This window comes from Rhynchophorus ferrugineus, unplaced genomic scaffold, assembly GCF_030347505.1.
Source record: "Rhynchophorus ferrugineus isolate W39M unplaced genomic scaffold, kcgeb_rfMv2 rfM10, whole genome shotgun sequence".
Lineage (NCBI taxonomy): Eukaryota > Metazoa > Arthropoda > Insecta > Coleoptera > Curculionidae > Rhynchophorus > Rhynchophorus ferrugineus.
The window spans coordinates 12,653,401-12,677,777 of NW_027472589.1; the positions used below are offsets into that span (position 1 = coordinate 12,653,401).

Sequence of the window (24,377 nt, forward strand, 5' to 3'; positions counted from 1 at the left end):
AAAATGATTTTGAAAATCAATTATGCCAACTTTATCCTATGCTTCATTGAAAGTCTTAACTTCTTGAGTAAAAGATTTATGACTTTTAAAGTATATTCATATATTTCAAACATTAATAATTCATGTCGTTTTGATCACGAAGAACTTTCTTTTTATAACATCTTTATTAGGTACGCCTAGTACAATCTTAATTTACAATTAATTTATTACTACTTTTTCTATGTATTTGGATTAGTTCACAAGCAAGACGAGTGCGAGAAAATACATCAGTATGTATTCCTCAGTTATAAAATTATAATTATTTATTAATTATTAACTTATAACTAGATTTTACACTAAATGTATACACTTTATATAAATTCGTATGGTTTTGTTCGCTTCAATCGAAGAACCTTGTTCACGAAGAACTGAAGTAAGTATATTCTACAAATCCTTTTCTAATATACCTTTCTCCATTAAGAGAATTTTGTGGAGACCGAATGTTAATCTGATGTAGCAATGTCTGGGCTATGCAACGGGTGCATAAAAACTTCTCAGACAACCTCTCTCAATATCGTTAAGTCACCAAACTACGAGTCTAAGTATTGCGTACCATTGTCGATGCCCCGTACTATATTTCAAATGAAGTGATACAACGCGATATTCCTCTAGAACCAATAACGAGTGTAATTCAACATGTTTGTGTGAAGTACTTCGAAAGAGTGTCAGTGCATATCAATGTACTCGCTAATCAACTAAATATGCGAAATGATAGTGAAGTGCGTAGACTAAAATATCTAACACCATCCGGTCTGATTATTGGACATATATAGACTTAGAAATAAGCTTTAAAATAAGACTAATTAATTAAAATAATATTTTGTACAGGAGGTCACTTAATGAAGTAATTTTCTACATGCCATGTATATGTAATATAAAAATAACATATACTTATTACCCTCTGGCCAGATTGTGGAACTACTAAGAGTAATAAATAAAATATTCATTTGAATTAAAGTATAAGACATCACTGTGAGCTTTTCAACCATTTATGAATTTTATTTTAAGTTCCAGGAAAAACGAAAAATCTAAGTGGCCGATTTATAATTTGTTTCAGTTTTCATGTTTAACATGTTCAAATAATAAATATTTGAACAATGCTTTTCCATGAGTTTTGCTTATATTTGCATTATTAATATTACTCTATATCGTATATCTTTCTTGTGGTATTGATTTATATCAGGTTCATATGGAAATAGGCGATATCTCTTGAAATTATTCCATAATAGTTTGTGCATTTTGATCTTCACATGCCTGTCTAAGTGCTCTTATAAAGTCCATAAGTTTCGACTTTTATAGCAAAGAAACAAATTCTTCTGTATGTTTGACGATGGAGTAAAATAAACAATACATTTTCATGTTCTTTAGTATACATTTTCTTTTAAATTAAAAGTTTTCGGTTAACTCGAATGATTCGGTTAACTGAAAATTATATTGTGTTTACATTTTATTATATTATATTATGTTTTATTAAATATACTAGTAAGTTATATAGTTATTTTTAAAATCTGAAGAAAATGACTGCTTATTTTGTGGATGCAAAGTAAAAATTTGGTCTCAATCTGTCAAGATTTAATACAAAAATGGCTCCCTCGTTCGCTCTTGAAGCAAAATAGATTAGACTGTACATTGAATAATTCAAATTGGATTATCTTCACGAACCAAACTAAACCATGTTTATATTATGGATACACCCACATTGAATAAGAGATGAAGAAGAGCTATTTGTGCAAAAATATTCTTCGACTTCTTCAAACTTGAAAAAAAAACATGCTGACTATATAATTATGTTCTAAATATAATATTATGAAGTTATTCTGGATATGGCAGAAGTCTAAAATGTTAAACAGTACTCAATTGATTGCTCCAGGACTTTGCAGTCAATAACTGGTACGATAAAATCATATGATTTTAAACAAAAATTTACCGCCATAGCAACAAAAATCATATGCTGGGAACTAGAAAAAAACTAATAAAGCTTACCTTGTTCCGATTTTTGCAAAATTCTCAACAACCTCTTTTAAAAAAACTAAACGAGCTACTTGGTTTTCTACTATTTAAGATGCGTTACGTACATTTATTTTATTTCTACATATAAAATACATTAAGAGTCGTTAAATTAACCAAGAACCTGTAATACAGTTAGCACCAATCTGTTGAATCACCGGTTCTAAAAACGTATTGACAATCGATGTCAAATAAAAGCGCGTGCTTAGAGGTATTTATGTTAAAATCCAATTAGCGCTATTAAAAGGGTCTAAGTGATTTTATACAAAAACGTTTGTTGAAATATTAAGCACTAATGTTAAGAACAAATCGATCCTTGAATGTGTTTTAGTAATTTTATAAAAACATGGAATATTTCAGATACAAGAAAAGTGTTTTAGAGTACACCACGCCTTGTTTTTTTAAGAAAATAGAAAATATCAGCGAATAATTATAAATATCGCATTGTATCCAATAAGTCTAGCAAGGGTCTACCTTATGTTTCATTTTTCTTTTTCATTTTCAATGGTCGGCTTCTTCAGATTTAAAAAAATCAGATTCAAAATTTCTGTAGAACGAAAAACTTTCCAGGACGTCATTCCCTCACTTTGGGCAAAACCAGCAAAGCGATCAGATAAAATATTGGGCCTCCGGATGGACTACTATATCTCCTGGAGAAAGCGGAGACCTTAATTAAAATACAGCTAAGGACCTTAATATAATCTTATCCTGCAGAAAAATGGTCATGGTTCCCTATATTATTCAGCATCTACAATTAACTTACGAAGAATAGAAACCATACGAAACCACTTATGAGGAAAGAGAATTCCTTTCAAAGAAAATATAAGAATCATTGTCCGGACTGGCCACAGCTTCGAAGGCAATAAAAGAAACCCTAAACTTTATAATATTGGCTGTTAATTATTATTGGCTAAAATGGTATATATGCTCGGACTCATTCGCTATAAGCGATCTATGATGTATTTTCTTCAGAGCTTCTAGAATTTATCCAGTCCAGCCACAAGAGCATAACTGGAATTGACTTGTAACATCGCTAAGGATGCTATTAAAAGTGGTTAACAATAGGTCTTTCCCCAATCATAGATTGTAGGGCAGATAACCTGGTGTATCTTGAGTGGGACCTACAGTAAGAGGAAAACAAGTTTTGGCCCATTAAAAAGGATTTCTTTTTCGCTGATACCTTTAGGAAAGAAAGATTTGTAAGTAAAAAATAAACATACTGGCTAAATAACCTTCCCAATGGATTGAACCGAGAGACCTCAGTGTCCCAATTGTGAGAAACCAATACCAATCTCCCAGGGCAATCGGTCTTTTATATAACTGGAATTGACTTGTAACCTCATTAAGGATGCTATTAAAAGTGATTAACAATAGGTCTTTTCCCAATCATAGATTGTAGGGCAATTAACCTGGTGTATCTTGAGTGGGACCTATTGGAAGAGGAAAAAAAGTTTTGGCCCATTAAAAAGGATTTCTTTTTCGCTGATACCTTTAGGAAAGAAAGATTCGTAAGTAAAAAATAAACATACTGCCTAAATAACCTTCCCAATGGATTGAACCGAGAGACCTCAGTGTCCCAATTGTGAGAAAGCAATACCAATCTCCCATGTTAAAAGCAGATCAAATTGATTGATTTCCTCAGGGCAATCGGTCTTTTATATAACTGGAATTGACTTGTAACCTCGTTAAGGATGCTATTAAAAGTGGTTAACAATAGGTCTTTCCCCAATCATAGATTGTAGGGCAGATAACCTGGTGTATCTTGAGTGGGACGTATTGGAAGAGAAAAACAAGTTTTGGCCCATTAAAAAGGATTTCTTTGTCGCTGATACTTTTAGGAAATAAAGATTCGTAAGTAAAAAATAAACATACTGGCTAAATAACCTTCCCAATGGATTGAACCGAGAGACCTCAGTGTCCCAATTGTGAGAAAGCAATACCAATCTCCCATGTTAAAAGCAGATCAAATTGATTGATTTCCTCAGGGCAATCGGTCTTTTATATAACTGGAATTGACTTGTAACCTCGTTAAGGATGCTATTAAAAGTGGTTAACAATAGGTCTTTCCCCAATCATAGATTACAGGGCAGATAACCTGGTGTATCTTGAGTGGGACCTACTGGAAGAGGAAAACAAGTTTTGGCCCATTAAAAAGGATTTCTTTTTCGCTGATACCTTTAGGAAAGAAAGATTTGTAAGTAAAAAATAAACATACTGCCTAAATAACCTTCCCAATGGATTGAACCGAGAGACCTCAGTGTCCCAATTGTGAGAAAGCAATACCAATCTCCCAGGGCAATCGGTCTTTTATATAACTGGAATTGACTTGTAACCTCGTTAAGGATGCTATTAAAAGTGGTTAACAATAGGTCTTTCCCCAATCATAGATTACAGGGCAGATAACCTGGTGTATCTTGAGTGGGACGTACTGGAAGAGGAAAACAAGTTTTGGCCCATTAAAAAGGATTTCTTTGTCGCTGATACTTTTAGGAAAGAAAGATTCGTAAGTAAAAAATAAACATACTGCCTAAATAACCTTCCCAATGGATTGAACCGAGAGACCTCAGTGTCCCAATTGTGAGAAATCAATACCAATCTCCCATGTTAAAAGCAGATCAAAGTGATTGATTTCCTCAGGGCAATCGGTCTTTTATATAACTGGAATTGACTTGTAACCTCGTTAAGGATGCTATTAAAAGTGGTTAACAATAGGTCTTTTCCCAATCATAGATTGTAGGGCAGATAACCTGGTGTATCTTGAATGAGAAACCAATACCAATCTCCCATGTTAAAATCAGCTCAAATTGATTGATTTCCTCAAGGCAATCAGTCTTTTATATAGCATTATAACTGTTAATTGGCTCTGCCTTGTTGCTTCAGGTTTCCTTGGAATGCGCAATTGACGGAGGATATTTAGCTTCGGTTTCGTTAATATTTATTGGTCTGAGCTGATCATTTAAAAACATATACTAAAGCGTTGGAGAGTCTGTAAACTAATAATATCTATTACTTTAATCAATCCTCCTTATTTTACTGTCAATATGCTTTCCGAATAATTATTTAACTTATAATGTACCCTTAGATGTAGAGGTGTGGGCCGGCGAGAAAAATATCGATATTTCGATATTTAAAAAAATAACGATATATCGGAGGAAAGAAATCGATTTTTTGCAAAAATTACGATATTAAAAAAATATTTTTAAAACGTCCAAGAAATATGTTTAATTTTTTAAAAAACATCAAAACGTTCATGTATCGGTCAAAAAATATCGACTAGAAGTATTATAAATTATCAATATTTTGTCGGCATCCCAAATGTTACCCACTACAAATAAATGTTACCCATTTTATAAAGGTCAGATCACTGTTTTGGGGTATCGCTAGTATATCTAATTTGATTTATTTATATATTTTTTCGAGTTCATTTTCTTTACTGGTCAATCCTCGTACGTTCCACGTTCCCATTCCACACTTTTCTAATATTTCCAATTTATGATGGTTTTTCTCCATCCAATTTCGCTTTGTTATTCGTTTTTCCTATTTTCATTCACCATGTTCTTGTCTTCTATCGTATTTGTCACATTTTCCTACTCTACAATTCTTGTCATTAACTGTTCTCTAGAATCTCCCTCCTCTCATTCTCCTCACACTCTCCAAGAATTTATTTCCATTTTTCATAACCACATCTTTCCATCGAATATCAATATCCGACTTCCCATCTTTACAGTTTTGGCATTGTCCCTAGGAAGCCATTTATCATATATGAGTTTTCTTTTTATCTAACCAGTTCCATCTGAATTCGAAAGATAATATCCACTAATATTCTGGATTTATATTAAATATTTATAAATTAATTTAAAGTATACAATTGTATAATATATTTGTTGTTTAATTTATATACTACAAAATAAATATCGCATGGTTGGTTAAAATTGTTATAGAGACATATCATTGCGTAAACAATTGGTAATTTTTATTACAAACAAATCTAAACTTCTTAAACAATTACTTCAAAACTACATAATTAACGAAACGTAAAGAATTATTTATTAGATGATGTTATTAATAAAGAAAATATCGTCCAATAAGTCTTCTAAATTCATTATCAAAAAACGTTGAAATTCTACGAAAATGAAAAAGCATCATCAAAGACCATGTACGATACGAAAGACTTGTACATCCGTCAAGGTATGAGGTTAGCAGGTGAAGTAAACCTCACTGAAGCAATTTTCATGACAAGAATCTCATGGAGCAGTAGTCTTGGACCTCATCCAGGTCTTAGGAGAAGTGTGATATCTTGGTATCATTTTGAAAGTAATTTTTTTAACTAGAACATTCATCCAGCTTCCAGTTCCAGACAGGGCTCCCTAATCGTCCCGGTACTATACTAAAATCAATTTGCTTATTCCGTGACTATAAAAAGTTCTGTCTAAGACGGTCAGATCAAATCCACCGAGCCCCTATGTAAGATTATGATATATCGAAAGCACTATTACCTCTAAGTAAACTACTAATCTTTATTAAAATCCTCGTATATCAGGTTACCTAATGAAATGTATCTTTATCAGCTATGTATATCGTTTTTCCAAACCTACTATGGTAAAAAAACTGCTCTAAAAAGTGCTCTAACACAAGGAAGGGGGAAGATTTGAGAGCTCAAGATATGTGAGAAGTACATACAGTGAATGAAAAGTTTATAACAAGAACTTCCTGCGCTATAAACAATAAACTAATTTGGTACATTGCGATATAATTTATTGTTGTACAATTTTCAATAGTATCAACTTATCCAGAAATTAACAGGGCCCTTAACTAACCCTTTGGGTTTCCTATCACTGTCCCACTTTCAGTAATTATTATTATCAATATTAAATTTAAAGGACAATGAATGAAAACTCCAAAGGTGATTTCTTGTTTTAAGAACTTATTGAAAAATCGTATTATACGTAATCAATCAGATTGTAAATAAACTGACCAAAAACTGATTAACCCAATAATAGTAACAATAAACTAAAAATATAATAATTGAAGATAATCACATATAACAATTAAGTGAGCATAAAAATGTTAATAAGATCAGATAATCGCATACCAATTTAGTAGCTGTTGAGTATGGAAAACAATTAATAGCTATCTTAAAGATAACGATAAATTTTATCTGGCATAAAAACTGCATTAGTTTATCATAAAAAATAATTCTACTAATTCTAATATATTGAATTTCTTATAGTAGTAAGTATATCATATTCAATTTTACATTGATGAAAATAAACAGAATAATTATATATATAATTAGACTAGCTAGTAAAAAAAGTCGTTTAAATAAACAGCTAGTGTGTTATTAAATTAATTTTGGGGCTCCATAAAAAAACGCGCTTATTTTATTGCAGGGATGCCGAAAAATAGTGGCTATAACGATATTTTTGCCGATATATATATGGATATTATTGTCGATATGTCATTATATTTTCTAGCTGATATATAAAATAAATAAAATAAAATAAAATAAATGGTGTATAAAATACAAAAAGAGAACTAAAAAAATATAGTCTACATAAAATTTTTGTTTCATGATATTTTAGTGATTTTAATTCAAATGAGAGGGGAATATTTATTCATTTAATAATCACTTTTAGATGATAAAAATATTCTCGTGAGCAATGTTTATGTTAACAATATTGATTCATAATCCATATGGATACAAATATACTAATTAAAAATGAATATTTACATAAAATGAGGTTATATTTAAATAGTCATTGAGACTTTTGTTATATGATATAACAAACGTTTTGTTATATTATGAAAATAAATATTACATAAAATTAATACAATTCAATAAATGTTTCTTTATAAATTTAATAAATAAATGGATACATTTTGCATTGTAATGAAACGTAAAGAAATATATTTCGATAGTTATTATAAATTGTAACTTGTGGCTGTTCTATAAGTATTTGTTATTAAAATATATCAAATTAAAATAGTGAAAAATTAAGAGATATTAAAAATTTCACAAAACAACAGATACGTCGATATGGTCGAGGCAATATTTTAAAATTAACAGAAGTTTAACAGATAGTGATTAACAGTGAAAGTATTAAATAAAATACTAAGCAAATTGATAATACAAGTGATTTGCGAAAATACCTAGCATTCCAGCAAGTTTGAAAATATTAATTCATCATCAGAGTATTTGTATAACAGATCTGTATCTTTGTTTGTACCAATTTTGCATACCAGAAATCTCAAAAATACACGAGTGTTACTAGAATCCGTGTATAAAAGTACGAAATGTTCAGCTCACTTAATATTCTGATTCTTTCCATACCTGAAAAATGATTTAGTCGAAAATGTTTTTGTTCAGACGAAGATATGAGTGACCATATATTGAAGTTCTGGAAATGTTTCTTTTCGCATTGTAAAATTTCTAATTGCATGTGAGTAATAATCAATAATGTAAAATATTTAATTATAAAAAAAATAGAATTTCATAAATTAATTACGCAACAATTGCATAATGAGCAATTAGTCCATTTGCAGATCAATTACCTTACACAACACACAACACGATTACCAACTAACATAGTCACTTAATTTGCCGCTAATATTAAATGAATAATGCATCATTTTCTGAAATTCTCTCCGTAAAAACTTACTTATCAGTGAAAAAGACTCAATTATCTTAGATTAATACTGATTTTTTAAAGAGAGATATAAATATGGTGCAACATTGCGCACAATTACTATATGTATCTTGATTATACGCTGAAAAAAAAAACACAAAATCGGTGCATCTTGACTTAGAACATTTTGTTCAAACGTAGTTATTTCCTGCAATGTTAAAAATGCATCAATCTACTTAATTTGACCTTTGGCGATGAAGCTCCATCAAAAGCCACCGTTTATCGTTGGTTTAGTGAATTCAATCGCGGTGCTTCGAAATACGTTTATAAAATCGTAACAGGTGACTAATCATGGATATATTCGTATGAGCCCGAAAGTAAGTAACAGTTGACAGTATGGGCGTTCCAACATGAACCAAATCCAACAAAGGTTGATCGCGCACGAAGCACTTCAAAGAAAGTGGTAGCCTGTTTCTTCGGGAAAACTGGTCATATTGCAACAGTGTCTCCAGAGGATCGTGCAACAGTAAATTCTTATTGGTACATAACCATTTGTTTGCCAGACGCCGGATTGTTCTTCATCATGACAATGCGACCTCTCACACATCGGCTCAAACAAAAGACTATTTGAGCACTCAAAAGATCGAATTGTGCAATTGTCTGTGAAGAATAAACTGCGTGGTCAACGATTTTCATCGCCCGAAGAAGCTATTGAAGCATTTAAAAATCATGTTTTGAAGATACCTCATTCGGAATCAAATAAATGCTTCGAAAATTGGTTTAAGTGTATGCAAAAGTGTGCAGCTTAACTATTTGTCCTTTTTTTCTATTCCCGAAATATAAAAAGTGACCCTCATATATATATATATATATATATATATATATATATATATATATATATATATATATATATATATATATTAGGTATACATGGATAATATAATTTTAATTTAGGAAATACATACTTGTGCATTCATATAAGTACAACATAACAATAGTTAATTTGATAATTGTGTGATCTGATGTTTACTTTAAACAAAAAGTAAAATAAAGTTTCAAGGCAAATAACGTTTACGGATAAACATTTGAATAGAAGAAAATAAAAATATATGATGCTATAATATGGCTATACTTAGGGGTTTTGATACAATAAGACAATTTTAGTGATACCGCCTACGTCTACAATTTTACGAAGGTATTTAATTGTACATCTAACATTCTATATATCAAACTACATTATTTATCAACAATCAAATGAATAAGAATATAATAAAACACCCTGTTTAGTTATAAATACAATATTACTAATATACTATATTGAAAATATTAATTTAGTTGATAAATGTGTACGGCCAAAATAACTCTATATTACTGTCTGTGTCAACTTTATAAGAATATTCGACGATGAAAATGCAATCGAAATGATTATTGAGCTCAGCTCATAACCACTGATGGGTTCCCCAGAAATTACATTCAAGTAGTTTATTTTACTAAGAAGAAGAACTTACTAAGAACTACGTCAAATGAAACTAAGACAAAAAAATTACAAAGAAAGTTTAAATTGCAATGTTTTGAAATGTACGTAGCATAACTCAAAATAATTGTGAGAACCGAGAAAATTTGTAATTAAAATATGAAAAATAAATATCTTTCATATTCTTCATAAACTAACCTAACAAAAAATTAGCAGTTATCCGAGTCGTCTTTATATACGAAGTGTGATATCAAAAAGAGTATAATTACTTTTTGTATCAATAATCATAATTATTAAATGGTACAAATTAGCTATAAAATCAAGGTCGGTCAATCAAAGGTCAGATTAAATGAAAAAAAAATACTTCTTTAGTACTCGATAAACAATTTTAGAACAATAAAAAAGAGAGTTTAATAATATACTGACAAATAAACTACTAGACTTATACCAAGACTAGACTTATGAGATTATGATGTCAACATAGAAGTCTTTGTATAATTATTAGGGTTTCTATTTGCCATTACCTATTGGCCCACATTCCAGGAAATTTTACTGCGAAAGCTGTAAATAATATGACATGATATTCTAATTCTCAGTCACATTCGGTTAAGTTTTATCGCATGAACTGAAAGTACAATATCGATCATGATCAGCAGTATCATTGTACTGTTGCTGCTCGGACTGCTGCTCACTACTGCTGGTACCACAAGATGCATTACATCAAATTGTGCATTTTCTGAAGATCATTCAGTTTCTCTTTCTTCAAACCATCAACTATTCAAAAGCATATTAAAATATAAACAAAATATTTAACATTTCTATACGGAATACATTTCTAGCTGTTCTTTTCTAGTACACGCGGGGGTTGCTATTTATTATATAAATTAATTTAATAACAATAACGACTTTATTGTTCTTTTGCATGCGCTTAAACCAATGTTCTCGTAGCACTTTTCCCACATTAATTGATGTGTGTGTGATCAAGGATGGGGCTTCCTCGCCAAAACTCGAAGTAAGTTAATCAATACACTCCTGTCTTGACAATCCATATCGTCGCAAAAAACATTCGTACGAAAATGAGTTAATTTTATTTTCACTGAGACAGTATTCATATATTGCAGGTTAAACATCGAATGCGACACGTCAGATAGAGCCTAAGACTTGAATTATAAATAGTAGCTCTCGTTTTTTTACTTCTATTTGTTTAGAAAAATGAATGCGCATGTAAAATACAAGATAAATGCATTTTATTAACTGATTAACTGATATAACGAAAAAATATCAACATTGTAATTTACCGGCAAATATTAGCGGTAATTTACGTGGTTAAATCATTTGTTCCGATTCCTATCATGTGATACGTAAGATAATTGATCTATATAATGAGTAATATTCAGTAGCATTTACAATTATTGTATAAATGTGCGTAATCAACTTCTAGAACTAACATAACATTTCGATTACACGGCTATATATAAAAAAAATCCAGATAACTAAAATGTTTCATAATATACTTAATAATTTCCTAACAGAATATGTATTTATGTACCTATCTTATTTACGTAATTTATCTCAAAATAATCCTTAATTGGAATTTGGTTTTTGACTATATAATTGTCCTAATTTTCATACGTCTTCCAACACATTCATATCAAATTTCTAGACGCTAACTTGCTTTAGAGCCGAAATATCGGTTTTATATTACCTCTTAAACATTTATTTTTAAAAATGTTACAATAGTAAACCCGAGTCTCATCTATAATAATGAAACGATTGGCAATATGACATAGTGGCATTCAAATAAGATTTTGTTCCATTATTTTCGAAACTATGTAGTTACCCATTGTTCACACAACTTTTTAAAACCCAAAATCAAACACAAACTATCGAATTGTGTATCTTTTGAAACACTTGAAGTTTCTACTAGATTAACATTAGTTAATTAGCAATCTTACCTGTAGCAAAACTTGTAATTTTGCAAAAGCATAACTTTTGGTTTATGGAAATAGTGTATCCCATTCGCTTTATTTGTTTATTATATATGTTTAAATATCTAGCCTTAGACAGAGTTACATATTTTGCCATTATAACTGTGACGTCAGCAAATATTCCAAGTATCGTTTTTTGTTGTTGTTGGGATATCAGCAGTATAGAGCAGATATAAAAATGAGACGACGGTAAAAGACCTCGCTATCCATGACTATACAAGTTTCTATTGGCTAGGACTGAACATGCGAACTTGTTCTGATCTAACATGGCTGTTTTCACAACTCGCGTCCTTTTCTACCACGCCATCCATACCACAGTCACAGTTGTGGTTAGATGTCATTTTTAGGTTAGTTTTGGATTAACATTTTGTTAAGGTAATACAATTATTTCATTCTAGACACTACCTTGTGGAACTCCAGCCGAAATAAGTTTAAGTGTTGAGAATGCCCCTTCATGTACATTCTAAATTTTCTTTCGAAAAGATATGATTCCAGCAGTCGACAGTAATTTCGCGGTTGCATTTTAACTTTACACTCAAAGTCAAGCAACTGTACTGGTTAGTCGGAAGTACTCTCAACTTGAACTAAAATCAAAAACATTAGTTTATCAGTTAATCATAAAGCCTATTTGGACCTATGGGGTGCAAATATGGGGTTGCACTAAAACATCAAACCAACTAGTAATCCAACGCACACAAAACAAAGTTCTAGGATTAATTACAAAAATCAAGCATCAAGGATTGGGTTGCTAAGTTTAGACGTGGTAAAATGAGCACCGAAGACGGTGAACGCAGTGGACGCTCAAAAGAGATTGTTACCAACGAAAACAAAAAAAATCCACAAAATGATGTTGAATGACCGTAAATTGAAACTGAATGAAATAGCAGACACTCTAAAGATATCAACTGAACGTGTACATCATATTATTCACGAATATTTTGGTGAATATTTGAGTGGATGTCGCGCAAGCTCACTTGACAAAAAACAAGGACGAATTGATGATTCGGAGCAGTGTTTGAAGATGACCAAGCGTAATAAACCCGAGTTTTTGCGTCGATATGTGATTAACAATGAATGAAACATGGCTTTATCATTTCACTCATTTCATCCGAGTGGACTGCACACGATGAATCCGCTCCAAAGCGTGGGAAAACGCTACAGTCGGCTGGTAAGGTTATGGCATCTGTATTTTGGGATGCGCATGGAATAATTTTCATTGACTACCTTGAAAAAGGAAGGATCATCAACATCAACTATTACATAGCGTTCTTGGACCGAAGGAAGAAAGGCAATGCACCGTGTCAAAAATCCATGAATTGGGCTTCGAATTGCTTCCTCATCCATCGTATTCTCCAGATCTGGCCCCCAGCGACTATTTCCTGTTCTCATATCTTAAAAGAATGCCCGCTGGGAAGAAATTTTTGTCGAATGAAGAGGTGATCGACGAAATTGAGGCCTATTTTGAAACAAAGGACAAATCGTACTACAAAATGGCATCGAAAAGTTGGAAGGTCGCTATAATCCCCCTTGAAGGGAATTATGTTGAATAAAAAAACTAATTTTGCCAAAACATATGCTTTACTATGGTAGGCCGGGGACAATTGACCTGTTAATACAACTAATGGACAACACGCAGGAAATGAGAAGATTGAAGCGAACCAAACCACACAAATATGTTTAGTGTATAAGTGTATGTTTAAGTTTAGCTTAAGTAGATTTGTTTTATTCTAATTTGGGAAACACATACTGATGTATTAGGAGCCTTGCTTGTATATTAATGCAAGTACAATAGAATAGTAGTAATAAATTAATGTATAAATTAAGATTGTACTAAGCATATCGAATGTAAGATAAGTAATTAATTTTAAAAAATGTGTAAAATTAATGTTATTTTCATTATATTTTATATATTTTTTATATTTTATATAGCTTTATATAATTTCTTATTTGCATTTCTAAAGCTTATTGTTTCCTTTTTGTATTTTAATTGTTCTCAGTTGCGTTCACTTTATTTTATTAATAATTTATTTTTCGGAAAGTTAGTATTGTGAATCAGATACAACACCTGTCCTAGTACCAATCCCTGTGGGACCCAAGCGTATTTCGTACAAGGCAGAATACTGATATATAATATCATTCAGCAAACCGTTTTTGTTTTTCTGAAAACTGATATTTCATGTAGAAATAAAATATTTTTTGAAATAATAATTTGATATTAGATTTAAACATGACATTTAAAAGAAAATATCTAAATGTTGCTGTAAAAGTCAATTACGTTTTTTTTTCTATCTTTTAAAGTATCCTTTTACCAACGAGGGGTTCATCTGAACTGGACCAGCTTACCAGCTAGTGACCAACTTAGAAATCATCCCAGAGGACATCCGGTCTTACCCAGCCTGGCTACAGGCGTGACTGGGATTATTTTCCTTTCCAACAAACACAAACATAAATATACAACCATGTCCCAGCACTGCGCCAACCAAGCCGGCTCAATTACCTAATAAATGATAATTCTTTGTTTATAAACTCACAAAGGATATACAAGATATTCAGTTATAACGTTTCTATCTGGGTTCAAATATTTTACAAAGATAAGCTGACGCCTAATATCCTACGATCTTAATATTTTACATAATTCGTCCTGTCATCTATAATACAATGGTGTGTTGATGTCGTGGTAATCTTTTAATTGAGCCCTTATTGTTTCTGGATATGTATTATTTAAAGCTCTCGAACAAAACAATAGTTAATTAGGTTTTATGGATTATTAGGTATTATATTTTATCATCGTTATATCTTCACGAAAATCTTATTTTTGGAGTCTTCTGATAAGACGTCGCTTAACATAATATGAAATAATCTTGTCTTAAGTTAGCTTTACCCATTACTGTTAAAAACGATATTTACCACTTTTGACTTTTGGATGTAAGAAACTTTATAGTGACGATTCGTGTCTCAATGGTAATTAAGGTTTAAACTTGGCAACACACTTAGCATACACCTCTTTGTTTTACTAAAACATCTTTTTTTACTTATACACTCAACATATCAACTTCTTATAGCAATATCATCATTATCATCAATTCATATGCTCGGGGGGATTGTCAACCATCACGCTGCTATTGGTGCCGCAGGATTTACTAAAAATTCTAAATTCTGACTTCACTGAATCCAAAGATGTTTGCTGAATCACCTACCCAAAAGGTCGATTTCGCTACAGAACTATGTCATTTCATCTCAATCTCATTGCAATCTGCGTCTCGAAATTAAGAAAGCTTACAACCGGATTGTTAGAATTGTTGAAGTTGTGTAACCGGCCTTGTGTAGGCTAGAATTATGACTATATTAAAACAAATTCAAACTCAAAAAATGTCAATGACTCAGGAAAGATTTGAAAATACAAAATCAAATATTAAGTATTAAATCATCAGTCATCTTAATTAAAATGTTAAAATGTTAAAGAATTTGTTGCCGAGACCTGAAGACCGATGACATGAAGCAAAATATATAAGAATTCAAGGAAGGAAAACAGCAAGCCCACAAAGAAAACTGGTGGGAATAAAGAATCTAAAAGACTGCGTCGTATTGGTGTAAAAATTGTTCAGCGTGTAATTATTTGTTATTATCTTATTTTTTATTAATTACATCTTATATTAGGTATACTTAGTACAATAGATATTGCAATCATCAATGCATAAGCAAGATTGCGCGAAAAATACATCAGTATGTATTTGCCAAATGAATTGGCAGCATTGGATTACTAGTTGGTTTGATGCAATCTCATATTTACACTCCATAGGTCCAAACTGACTAAATTTTACTTAGTGATTCTATAATGGATTTATGTTAAATAAATTGTATCAATCAACAATTACTACTGGGAAACGCGTTATATACGTATATATTTTTCCGGCGTCCCTGCAACTGAAGTCAATTGCACAATACCAACCTACCACCCATAACATTTACAATAATTTTCATTGTCTAATTTAAGTAATTAGTTTTCTATAACTGAGTTAATGAGCTTCAATGTTTCATGGTAACTTTTACACAGATTACTTTAATAATATCCAATCTGCTATAATAATTACTGTCGGTTAACAATTTGTTTATCACTCCTTAAAACAGTTGGGACTCGAGATAATTCTCTAAAACACTAGTTAACAAAATACGAAGAAATCCTAGTAATGGTGCAGGTTCTCTTTAAATAATTAATTAATAAAAACATCTAATTATTACATATAGACATGATTTGTTTTGTTATACATTTTAATATAGGCAATATATTTCATAATAACTATCCTATAACTTACACCAAAATCGATAAAAAGAGTACGACATGTTGGAAAAAGTATAAGCGTAAAAAAATAAGTGTAAAAATGTGGAGCTATTTACTAGGTCTATTTTACAAATTTTATTATTTATCACATAGAGCTAATAAGAGTATAGATGAATTAGGGCACTTAATGAATTAATTATTGGCCTTTAATTGTCAGCTGATCTTCCTAATTATTAACAGTTATTAAAATAATGTACGATTGTTATTGTCTTTGATAAAAGAGATTAGTTTGAATATATTATTGCGGTTAGATTCCACATTGCGTCCAAATTCGTGTAACTGCGTATATTCAGAAATGTTAAATGTGAAAATTATTAATTAATGTCGAAATAAATAAGACATCTTGATGTTTTTTAAATATAACGCACAAAAGAAACTACTTTATGCTATTTTACTAACCAATTCTCGTTATTAATTTATACTTATCTGCTTCAATATGAAGAAATGTACTGTTAAATATCATCAATTACTTTCAAATATTTGTAGCGATACAGTTCTTCGTAAAAATATTAATCATAAATGGCTTCTATAAATCAGAAATTATAATGTTTTCGTCAGCCAAATAAGCATATGAATAAAAGGACAATCATTATAAAAAAAGTCAATAATATTACAACACTCGAAGATCTAGATGGAAATTTAATCCCTCTCTGAGACTACTGAGGCCTCCTGGTTTTAGCTATCTATAGCTATCTGCTTGACTGATCAACATTTTTGATCTTATGATTCAATAAAAAAAAAGGAAAAAATATAGCCTGACGTCTGAATGAAGAGTTTGTGCGTACCACATAGAAAATATAGTATATTCAAAGTTTTTTTAGTAATGCGTCGTGGATATTTGTGACGTTCAAACATTACAATGTTGCCGCATGAAGTCTGAGTTTAATTTCAGTTTGGCTTTGACATACAAAGAAAATCTAATCTAAATAAAACAATTGAACAAAAATGTTACCAAATATAATCCTACATAGACAATAAAAAGTACCTACAATTTTATTGAAAATGTTTTTTAGCGGGTTGCTGCCGTGCTAAATATTATTGTGGTTACTGTGAATAACATCGCTTACAAAATAGAGAATAATACGTTATATTCACCCAAAACGATCGAGTGACGAATCTTGACCATCTTGATGTAGGCTCTATTCGAGACCAAATATACAAAATGTATAAGAACAGTAAGTACACAAACTATTTTATCGATATAAACATAATTTAATAAAATTATTTTAGAGAAAATTGTCTGTCTGAAAAGTTTACATAAAAGATTCAGGGACATGAAGCTTTTTGAGGGATATATGACATCCTTTCATACACTCTTACAGGGCATAGGGTTTAAATAGTGTAAGGATAACCCTCGGAGTGGTCTAATATAACTTCCAGACATTACCTTAAAAATAATTGAATTAAAGGCATAAAATAGTATAAGAAACTTGAATATTTCAAAATGCTTCATTGTGGTGCTTTTGGCAAGACAGTAACAAAAAAAGTGTAGACAATAAAAATTGATGGAAAAAGGTACAATAGCATTCAACTGGGTTTTGTTGGTCATTATATTTATTAATAGCTAATTGCAGATATATTGCTGGTTGAGAAGGATATTTCATCAAAAACTCTTTGGACGTGTGGAAAGAAGCATTGTCAACCATAACACCTTAGGTTTGGATGAACTTGATAACACAAAGTAATTGATAAATGGTGGATTCGTGAACATGTTTTAGACAGATTAGAAATTAACAGTTTAGTGGTTGAATTGAACAGTGAGTCGTAAACTGAAAGTGAGTGAAGGAAACGCTGGAAATTCCTGAGACAGAGTGATGAGTGTGGAAACAACTAAAGTTATGCATATAATTAATTGAATATAACTATAGAAAATGGTAATGTAGGGCGTGAAAGATTTGTGTGTACAGATATGATTGTAATTGTTCAAAATTAAACAGAAGCATTAGGTTTGAACATATGAGGAGAGAATGAATACTAACTGTTTTGTAGATATGGTAAATGCATTAGACAGAATTCAGTGATTAATTTTATCAAGAATGGTGTACACAAGTAGTGGCAGAAGAAATAAAAATACAGTGATACCAAGAAGATTTGCCCAGTAAACACACTATCGAAAGAAATAAGAACTAAACGTAAAAAGTAAATATGCTCTCGAATGAATGTAAAATACGTTTCTCAGATATACAATTCAAGAGTTCAATGTAAACAAAACAAATCTAACCTACAAACTATTATATATCTATTCTTAATTGTAGTTTTAAGTCCTTCGATAATATATGTATTAGATGTACTATAATGTTAAAATAAATTATACTTGATAACATTTTTGTTCAATTATTTTATTTAGATTAGAATTTTCTTGTACGTGAAAGCCAAACTGAACTAAAACTCAGAGTTGATGCGGCTACATTGTAATGTTTCGACGTCACAAATATCCACGACGCATTACTAAAAAAACTTTGAATAAACTATAGATAAGTTATAGTCGATATTTGAAATTATAAACGTATGAAAAATCTGTGAAACCAAGTTGGATTTTCTGAAAAAAAAACAACGGATGTAAAATTGCTCACCTACTAAGTCGACGAAATAAAGAGTGAAGCTATTTTTAAAACATAGTATAAACTGTGATTAAGTTTCATACTTCAACGCTCTCTTAATGAATTAATTATTTGCTTTTGATCGTTAATTGTTGACTTTTATCATAAGCAATTATTGAAGCAGTTTATTATTCTTATTGATACATGATATTGGTTTACATGTTTAAATTGTATATTTTTAGCAATGATTCGAAACTCGATCTTGAACAAAAAAAACACTTTAGAAATATACTTTCTTTGTTGTTTAAGTAAGCGTACAAATAATTATTATTCGTCGAGTAAAAGAAGGTGTTTTTCTTATTTTCATTTTTGTACTCAAATTTTTAGACAAATAAGCGCCAAGTATAGGGAAATTTGTAGGTATGGCTCATCCATTAATGTTAAAATACACCTTAAAAATGACAAATTTGGTATCCAATAAAAAAAACATAGTAAACAGTAGTTCAAGACCCAAGTCATCACGAAAAATTGCGTTAAACTCAAATGGCCACGTTTAAGTAATACATGCAGTACAATCTGTTGATAGAGAAGTTAAAATGTGATCATGCAATATTGTAATATAAGAACATTCACTAATATCTTCTAAAATTCGTTTAATCTAGATGAAAATACGTAAATGGACTGCCTTATTACATCAGTGGTATTTACCAACTACTACTCATTCTAGTAATATCTTGTTAAACCTCAAAAAATTACAATTTTTTTCCACGCAAAATCAATTATCTGTCTGAAAGATGAGAAAAAGTCGTGGGCTAACGATGGACAATATTTTCAGTTCCTCTAAATAACGCCAAAGTTAAGAAAAATACTTATCAACCCCCCCCCCCCCAACATTAATTAAGACAATAAGGAAAAGTGTATATATATGAATTGAAAATTTTTTAGCGCTTTGTATATTAAAAAGAAATTCAAAAAACTTATTTGTACATTGTGGAGTTATATATTTCGTTTTTAAATTTTTTCCGAAATAATGGCTACTAGAAAAAGTATTTTAACAAATCTAGCATGAACTATTTAAATTATCTACACTTTTAAAAGCATTTTAAGATGTTTTATAATTAAATTACCACTTGTACTTTATAAAATTAAATTAAAACCATATAATTTGAGTTGGCTGGGCTGGCCGATATAAGATTAAAAATTATTTACAAATATCGCTAAAAAATATGTTATATGTCATATATACTAGACGAAAAGGTATTTGTAACACTATTATTAGAAGTAACTCGATAGTTACTGAATCTGATACTATTAAATTACTTGGTTATAAAAGGCTACAAGTAAGTAGTTATACCTCGCAAATACACGCACGAATAACTTCACTATACCAGCACCTAGCAAGTAATACTAAAGCATCACTGAGAATTATCGCAGAGTTAAATAAACCTCAATCTAAACAATGACCATGTTATGATTCATGTTTTACATAAAAATAATTTAAAGGTTGAATACTATTAACTATATTACTTTATATATTTTATAAATATTAAATGATTTAAATAACGTGCTAAATAAAAAAATAGTAATTAAAATCTCAATAAGATTTAAAAAAATGTGATAAATATTAAGATCTTAATACACTGGATTGTTATCCATTTATGAATGTTTGCTATCTCATCTAGATTCCGTGATTTCAGCTTTTTTTCATAATAATTGAAATATAGAATCTTCTCCATTTGTTCTTTTCGTAAATACTGTAAATAGTATATGTATGCAACAAAAGTTTTAGCCGAGAGACGAATTTGGTGTCTAATGAAAAAAACAAAATTGACAATAGTTCAAGACCCAAGTCATCGCGACAAATTACGTTAAATTCAAATGGGCATATTTGAGCAAAACATACAGTACAATGTGATGATTTAGAAGTCAAAATGTGATCATGTAATATTGCAACATAAGAACATTCAGCCACACCTTCTAAAATTCGTTTAATCTAGATGGAAATACGGAAATGGACTGTCCTATCCCATCGGTGGTATTTACCAGAATTTGATCCTTCCGACTATCACCTATTTTACTCGATAATTTATTGTAAGCACTTCATATTTTACGAATAAATCAAAAATTAAGTAGAAAACTTTTAACGTAGAATCCATTATCTATCTGAAAGATGAGAAAAAGTTGTGGGTTAATTTGTAGTTCCTCCAAATAACATCAGAGTGACAAAAAATTTTATAAATTAAGACAATTAGGAAAAATTTTAATATATCAATTGAAAACTTTTATAATTTGAAGAATGTAGACTTACATATTTCGTTTTTAGAATATTCCTCAAGTAACGGCTACTAAGAAAAAGAGTTTTAACAAATCTAACAAGAATTATTTAAAGTATGTACACTTTCAAAAATGTTTTAAACTATGTTAAAATTAAATTTCCATTTTTTATTTATAAAATTAAATGAAAACAATATAATTTTAATCGGTTGGGCCATATTAGATTAAAAATTATTTACACTGATCACTAAAGAATATGTTATATATCATATATCCTAGACGAAAAGTTATTTGTAACACTATTATTAGAAATAACTCGATTTGTACCATAAAAGTTAATGAATTCAGTCCTATTAACTTACTTGGTTATAAAAGGCTAAAAGTAAGTAGTTATAGCTCGCAAATACACACACGAATAACTTCACTACACTAGCACCGAAGTAATACTAAAGCATCACTGAGAATTATCGCAGAGTTAAATAAACCTCAATCTAAACAATGACCATGTTATGATTCTTATGATTCATGTTTTACATAAAAATAATTTAAAGGTTGAATACTATTAACTATATTACTTTATATATTTTATAAATATTAAATGATTTAAATAACGTGCTAAATAAAAAAATAGTAATTAAAATCTTAATAAGAATGAAAAAAAATGTGATAAATATTGATGTGATCTTAATACACTGGATTGTTATCCATTTATGAATGTTTGCTATCTCATCTAGATTCCGTGATTTCAGCTTTTTTTCATAATAATTGAAATGTAGAATCTTCTCCATTTGTTCTTTTCGTAAACACTGTAAATAATATATGTATACACAAAAGTTTTAGCCGAGAAACGAATTTGGTGTCTAATGAAAAAAACCTATTTGACAGTAGTTCAAGACTCAAGTCGTGGAGACAAATTACGTTAAAATTAAATGGGCACATTTGGGCGAAGCATACCTTTAGAAGTCAAAATGTGATCATGTAATATTGCAACATAAGAACATTCAGCCACACCTTCTAAAATTCGTTTAATCTAGATGGAAATACGTAAATGGACTGTCCTATCCCATCGGTGGTATTTACCAGAATTTGATCCTTCCGACTATCACCTATTTTACTCGACAATTTATTGCAAGCACTTCATATTTTACGAATAAATCAAAAATTAAGTAGAATCTTGTTAATCCTCAAAAAGTTAGGATTGTTTTTAACGTAGAATCCATTATCTATCTGAAAGATGAGAAAAAGTTGTGGGTTAACAATGGACAATATTTGTAGTTCCTCTAAATAACATCAGAGTGACAAAAAATTATTTACACGCCCAACATAAATTAAGACAATTAGGAAAAATTTTAATATATCAATTGAAAACTTTTATAATTTGAAGATTGTAGACTTACATATTTCGTTTTTAGAATATTCCTCAAGTAACGGCTACTAAGAAAAAGAGTTTTAACAAATCTAAGAAGAATTATTTAAAGTATGTACACTTTCAAAAATGTTTTAAAATATCATAAAATTAAATTTCCATTTTTAATTTATAAAATTAAATAAAAACAATATAATTTTAATCGGTTGGGCCATATTAGATTAAAAATTATTTACACTGATCACTAAAAAATATGTTATATATCATATATCCTAGACGAAAAGTTATTTGTAACACTATTATTAGAAGTAACTCGATAGTTACTGAATCTGATACTATTAAATTACTTGGTTATAAAAGGCTACAAGTAAATAGTTATACCTCGCAAATACACGCACGAATAACTTCACTATACCAGCACCTAGCAAGTAATACTAAAGCATCACTGAGAATTATCGCAGAGTTAAATAAACCTCAATCTAAACAATGACCATGTTATGATTCATGTTTTACATAAAAATAATTTAAAGGTTGAATACTATTAAGTATATTACTTTATATATTTTATAAATATTAAATGATTTAAATTACGTGCTAAATAAAAAAATAGTCACTAAAATCCTAATAAGATAGAAAAAAAATGTGATAAATATTAAGATCTTAATACACTGGATTGATATCCATTTATGAATTTTTGCTATCACATCTAGATTCCGTGATTTCAGCTTTTATTTCTTCGTACTAATTGAAATGTAGATTTCTCTCTATTTGTTGTTTTCGTGGACACTGTAAATAGTATATGTATACAACCAAAGTTTTAGCCGAGAGACGAATTTGGTGTCTAATGAAAAAAAACAAAATTGACACTAGTTCAAGACCCAAGTCATCGCGACAAATTACGTTAAAATGAAATGGGCACATTTGGGCGAAACATACAGTACAATGTGATGATTTAGAAGTCAAAATGTGATCATGTAATATTGCAACATAAGAACACTCAGTCACACCTTCTAAATTCGTTTAATCTAGATGGAAATACGGAAATGGACTGTCCTATCCCATCGGTGGTATTTACCAGAATTTGATCCTTCCGATTATCACCTATTTTACTCGATAATTTATTGCAAGCACTTCATATTTTACGAATAAATCAAAAATTAAGTAGAATCTTAAATCATTATGTGTCTTAAAGATGAGAAAATGTTGTGGGTTAGCAATGGACAATATTTTCAGTTCCTCTAAATAACATCAGAGTGACAAAAAATTATTTACACGCCCAACATAAATTAAGACAATTAGGAAAAATTTTATATATCAATTGAAAACTTTTATAATTTTAAGATTGTAGACACATTTCGTTTTTAGAATTTTCCTCAAGTAACGGCTACTAAGAAAAAGTGTTTTAACAAATCTAACAAGAATTATTTAAAGTATGTACACTTTCAAAAATGTTTTAAACTATCTTAAAATTAAATTTCCATTTTTTATTTATAAAATTAAATAAAAACAATATAATTTTAATCGGTTGGGCCATATTAGATTAAAAATTATTTACACTGATCACTAAAGAATATGTTATATATCATATATCCTAGACGAAAAGTTATTTGTAACACTATTATTAGAAATAACTCGATTTGTACCATAAAAGTTAATGAATTTAGTACTATTAACTTACTTGGTTATAAAAGGCTAAAAGTAAGTAGTTATAGCTCGCAAATACA

At 30.0% G+C, this 24,377-nt stretch overlaps 1 protein-coding gene across 7 annotated transcripts in view; it reads right to left on the minus strand.

Moving 5' to 3' along the window:
* The window catches only part of axed (BTB/POZ domain-containing protein axundead), a 91,917-nt gene that overhangs the window by 21,007 nt on the left and 46,533 nt on the right, over window positions 1–24,377 (minus strand). Inside the window, exon 1 of one of the 7 annotated variants that reach the window (XM_076416509.1) lies at window positions 21,650–21,669. The exons of 5 other annotated variants lie outside the window; for them this stretch is intronic. Coding sequence is in view for 1 of the 2 variants with exons in the window: in XM_076416505.1 (XP_076272620.1) it covers window positions 8,599–8,633 (35 nt within the window). In the remaining variant the exon portion in view is untranslated. Of the gene's footprint in view, window positions 1–8,598; window positions 8,649–21,649; window positions 21,670–24,377 lie in introns of those variants that run through there. One more of the 7 variants, XM_076416505.1, reaches the window with a different exon arrangement.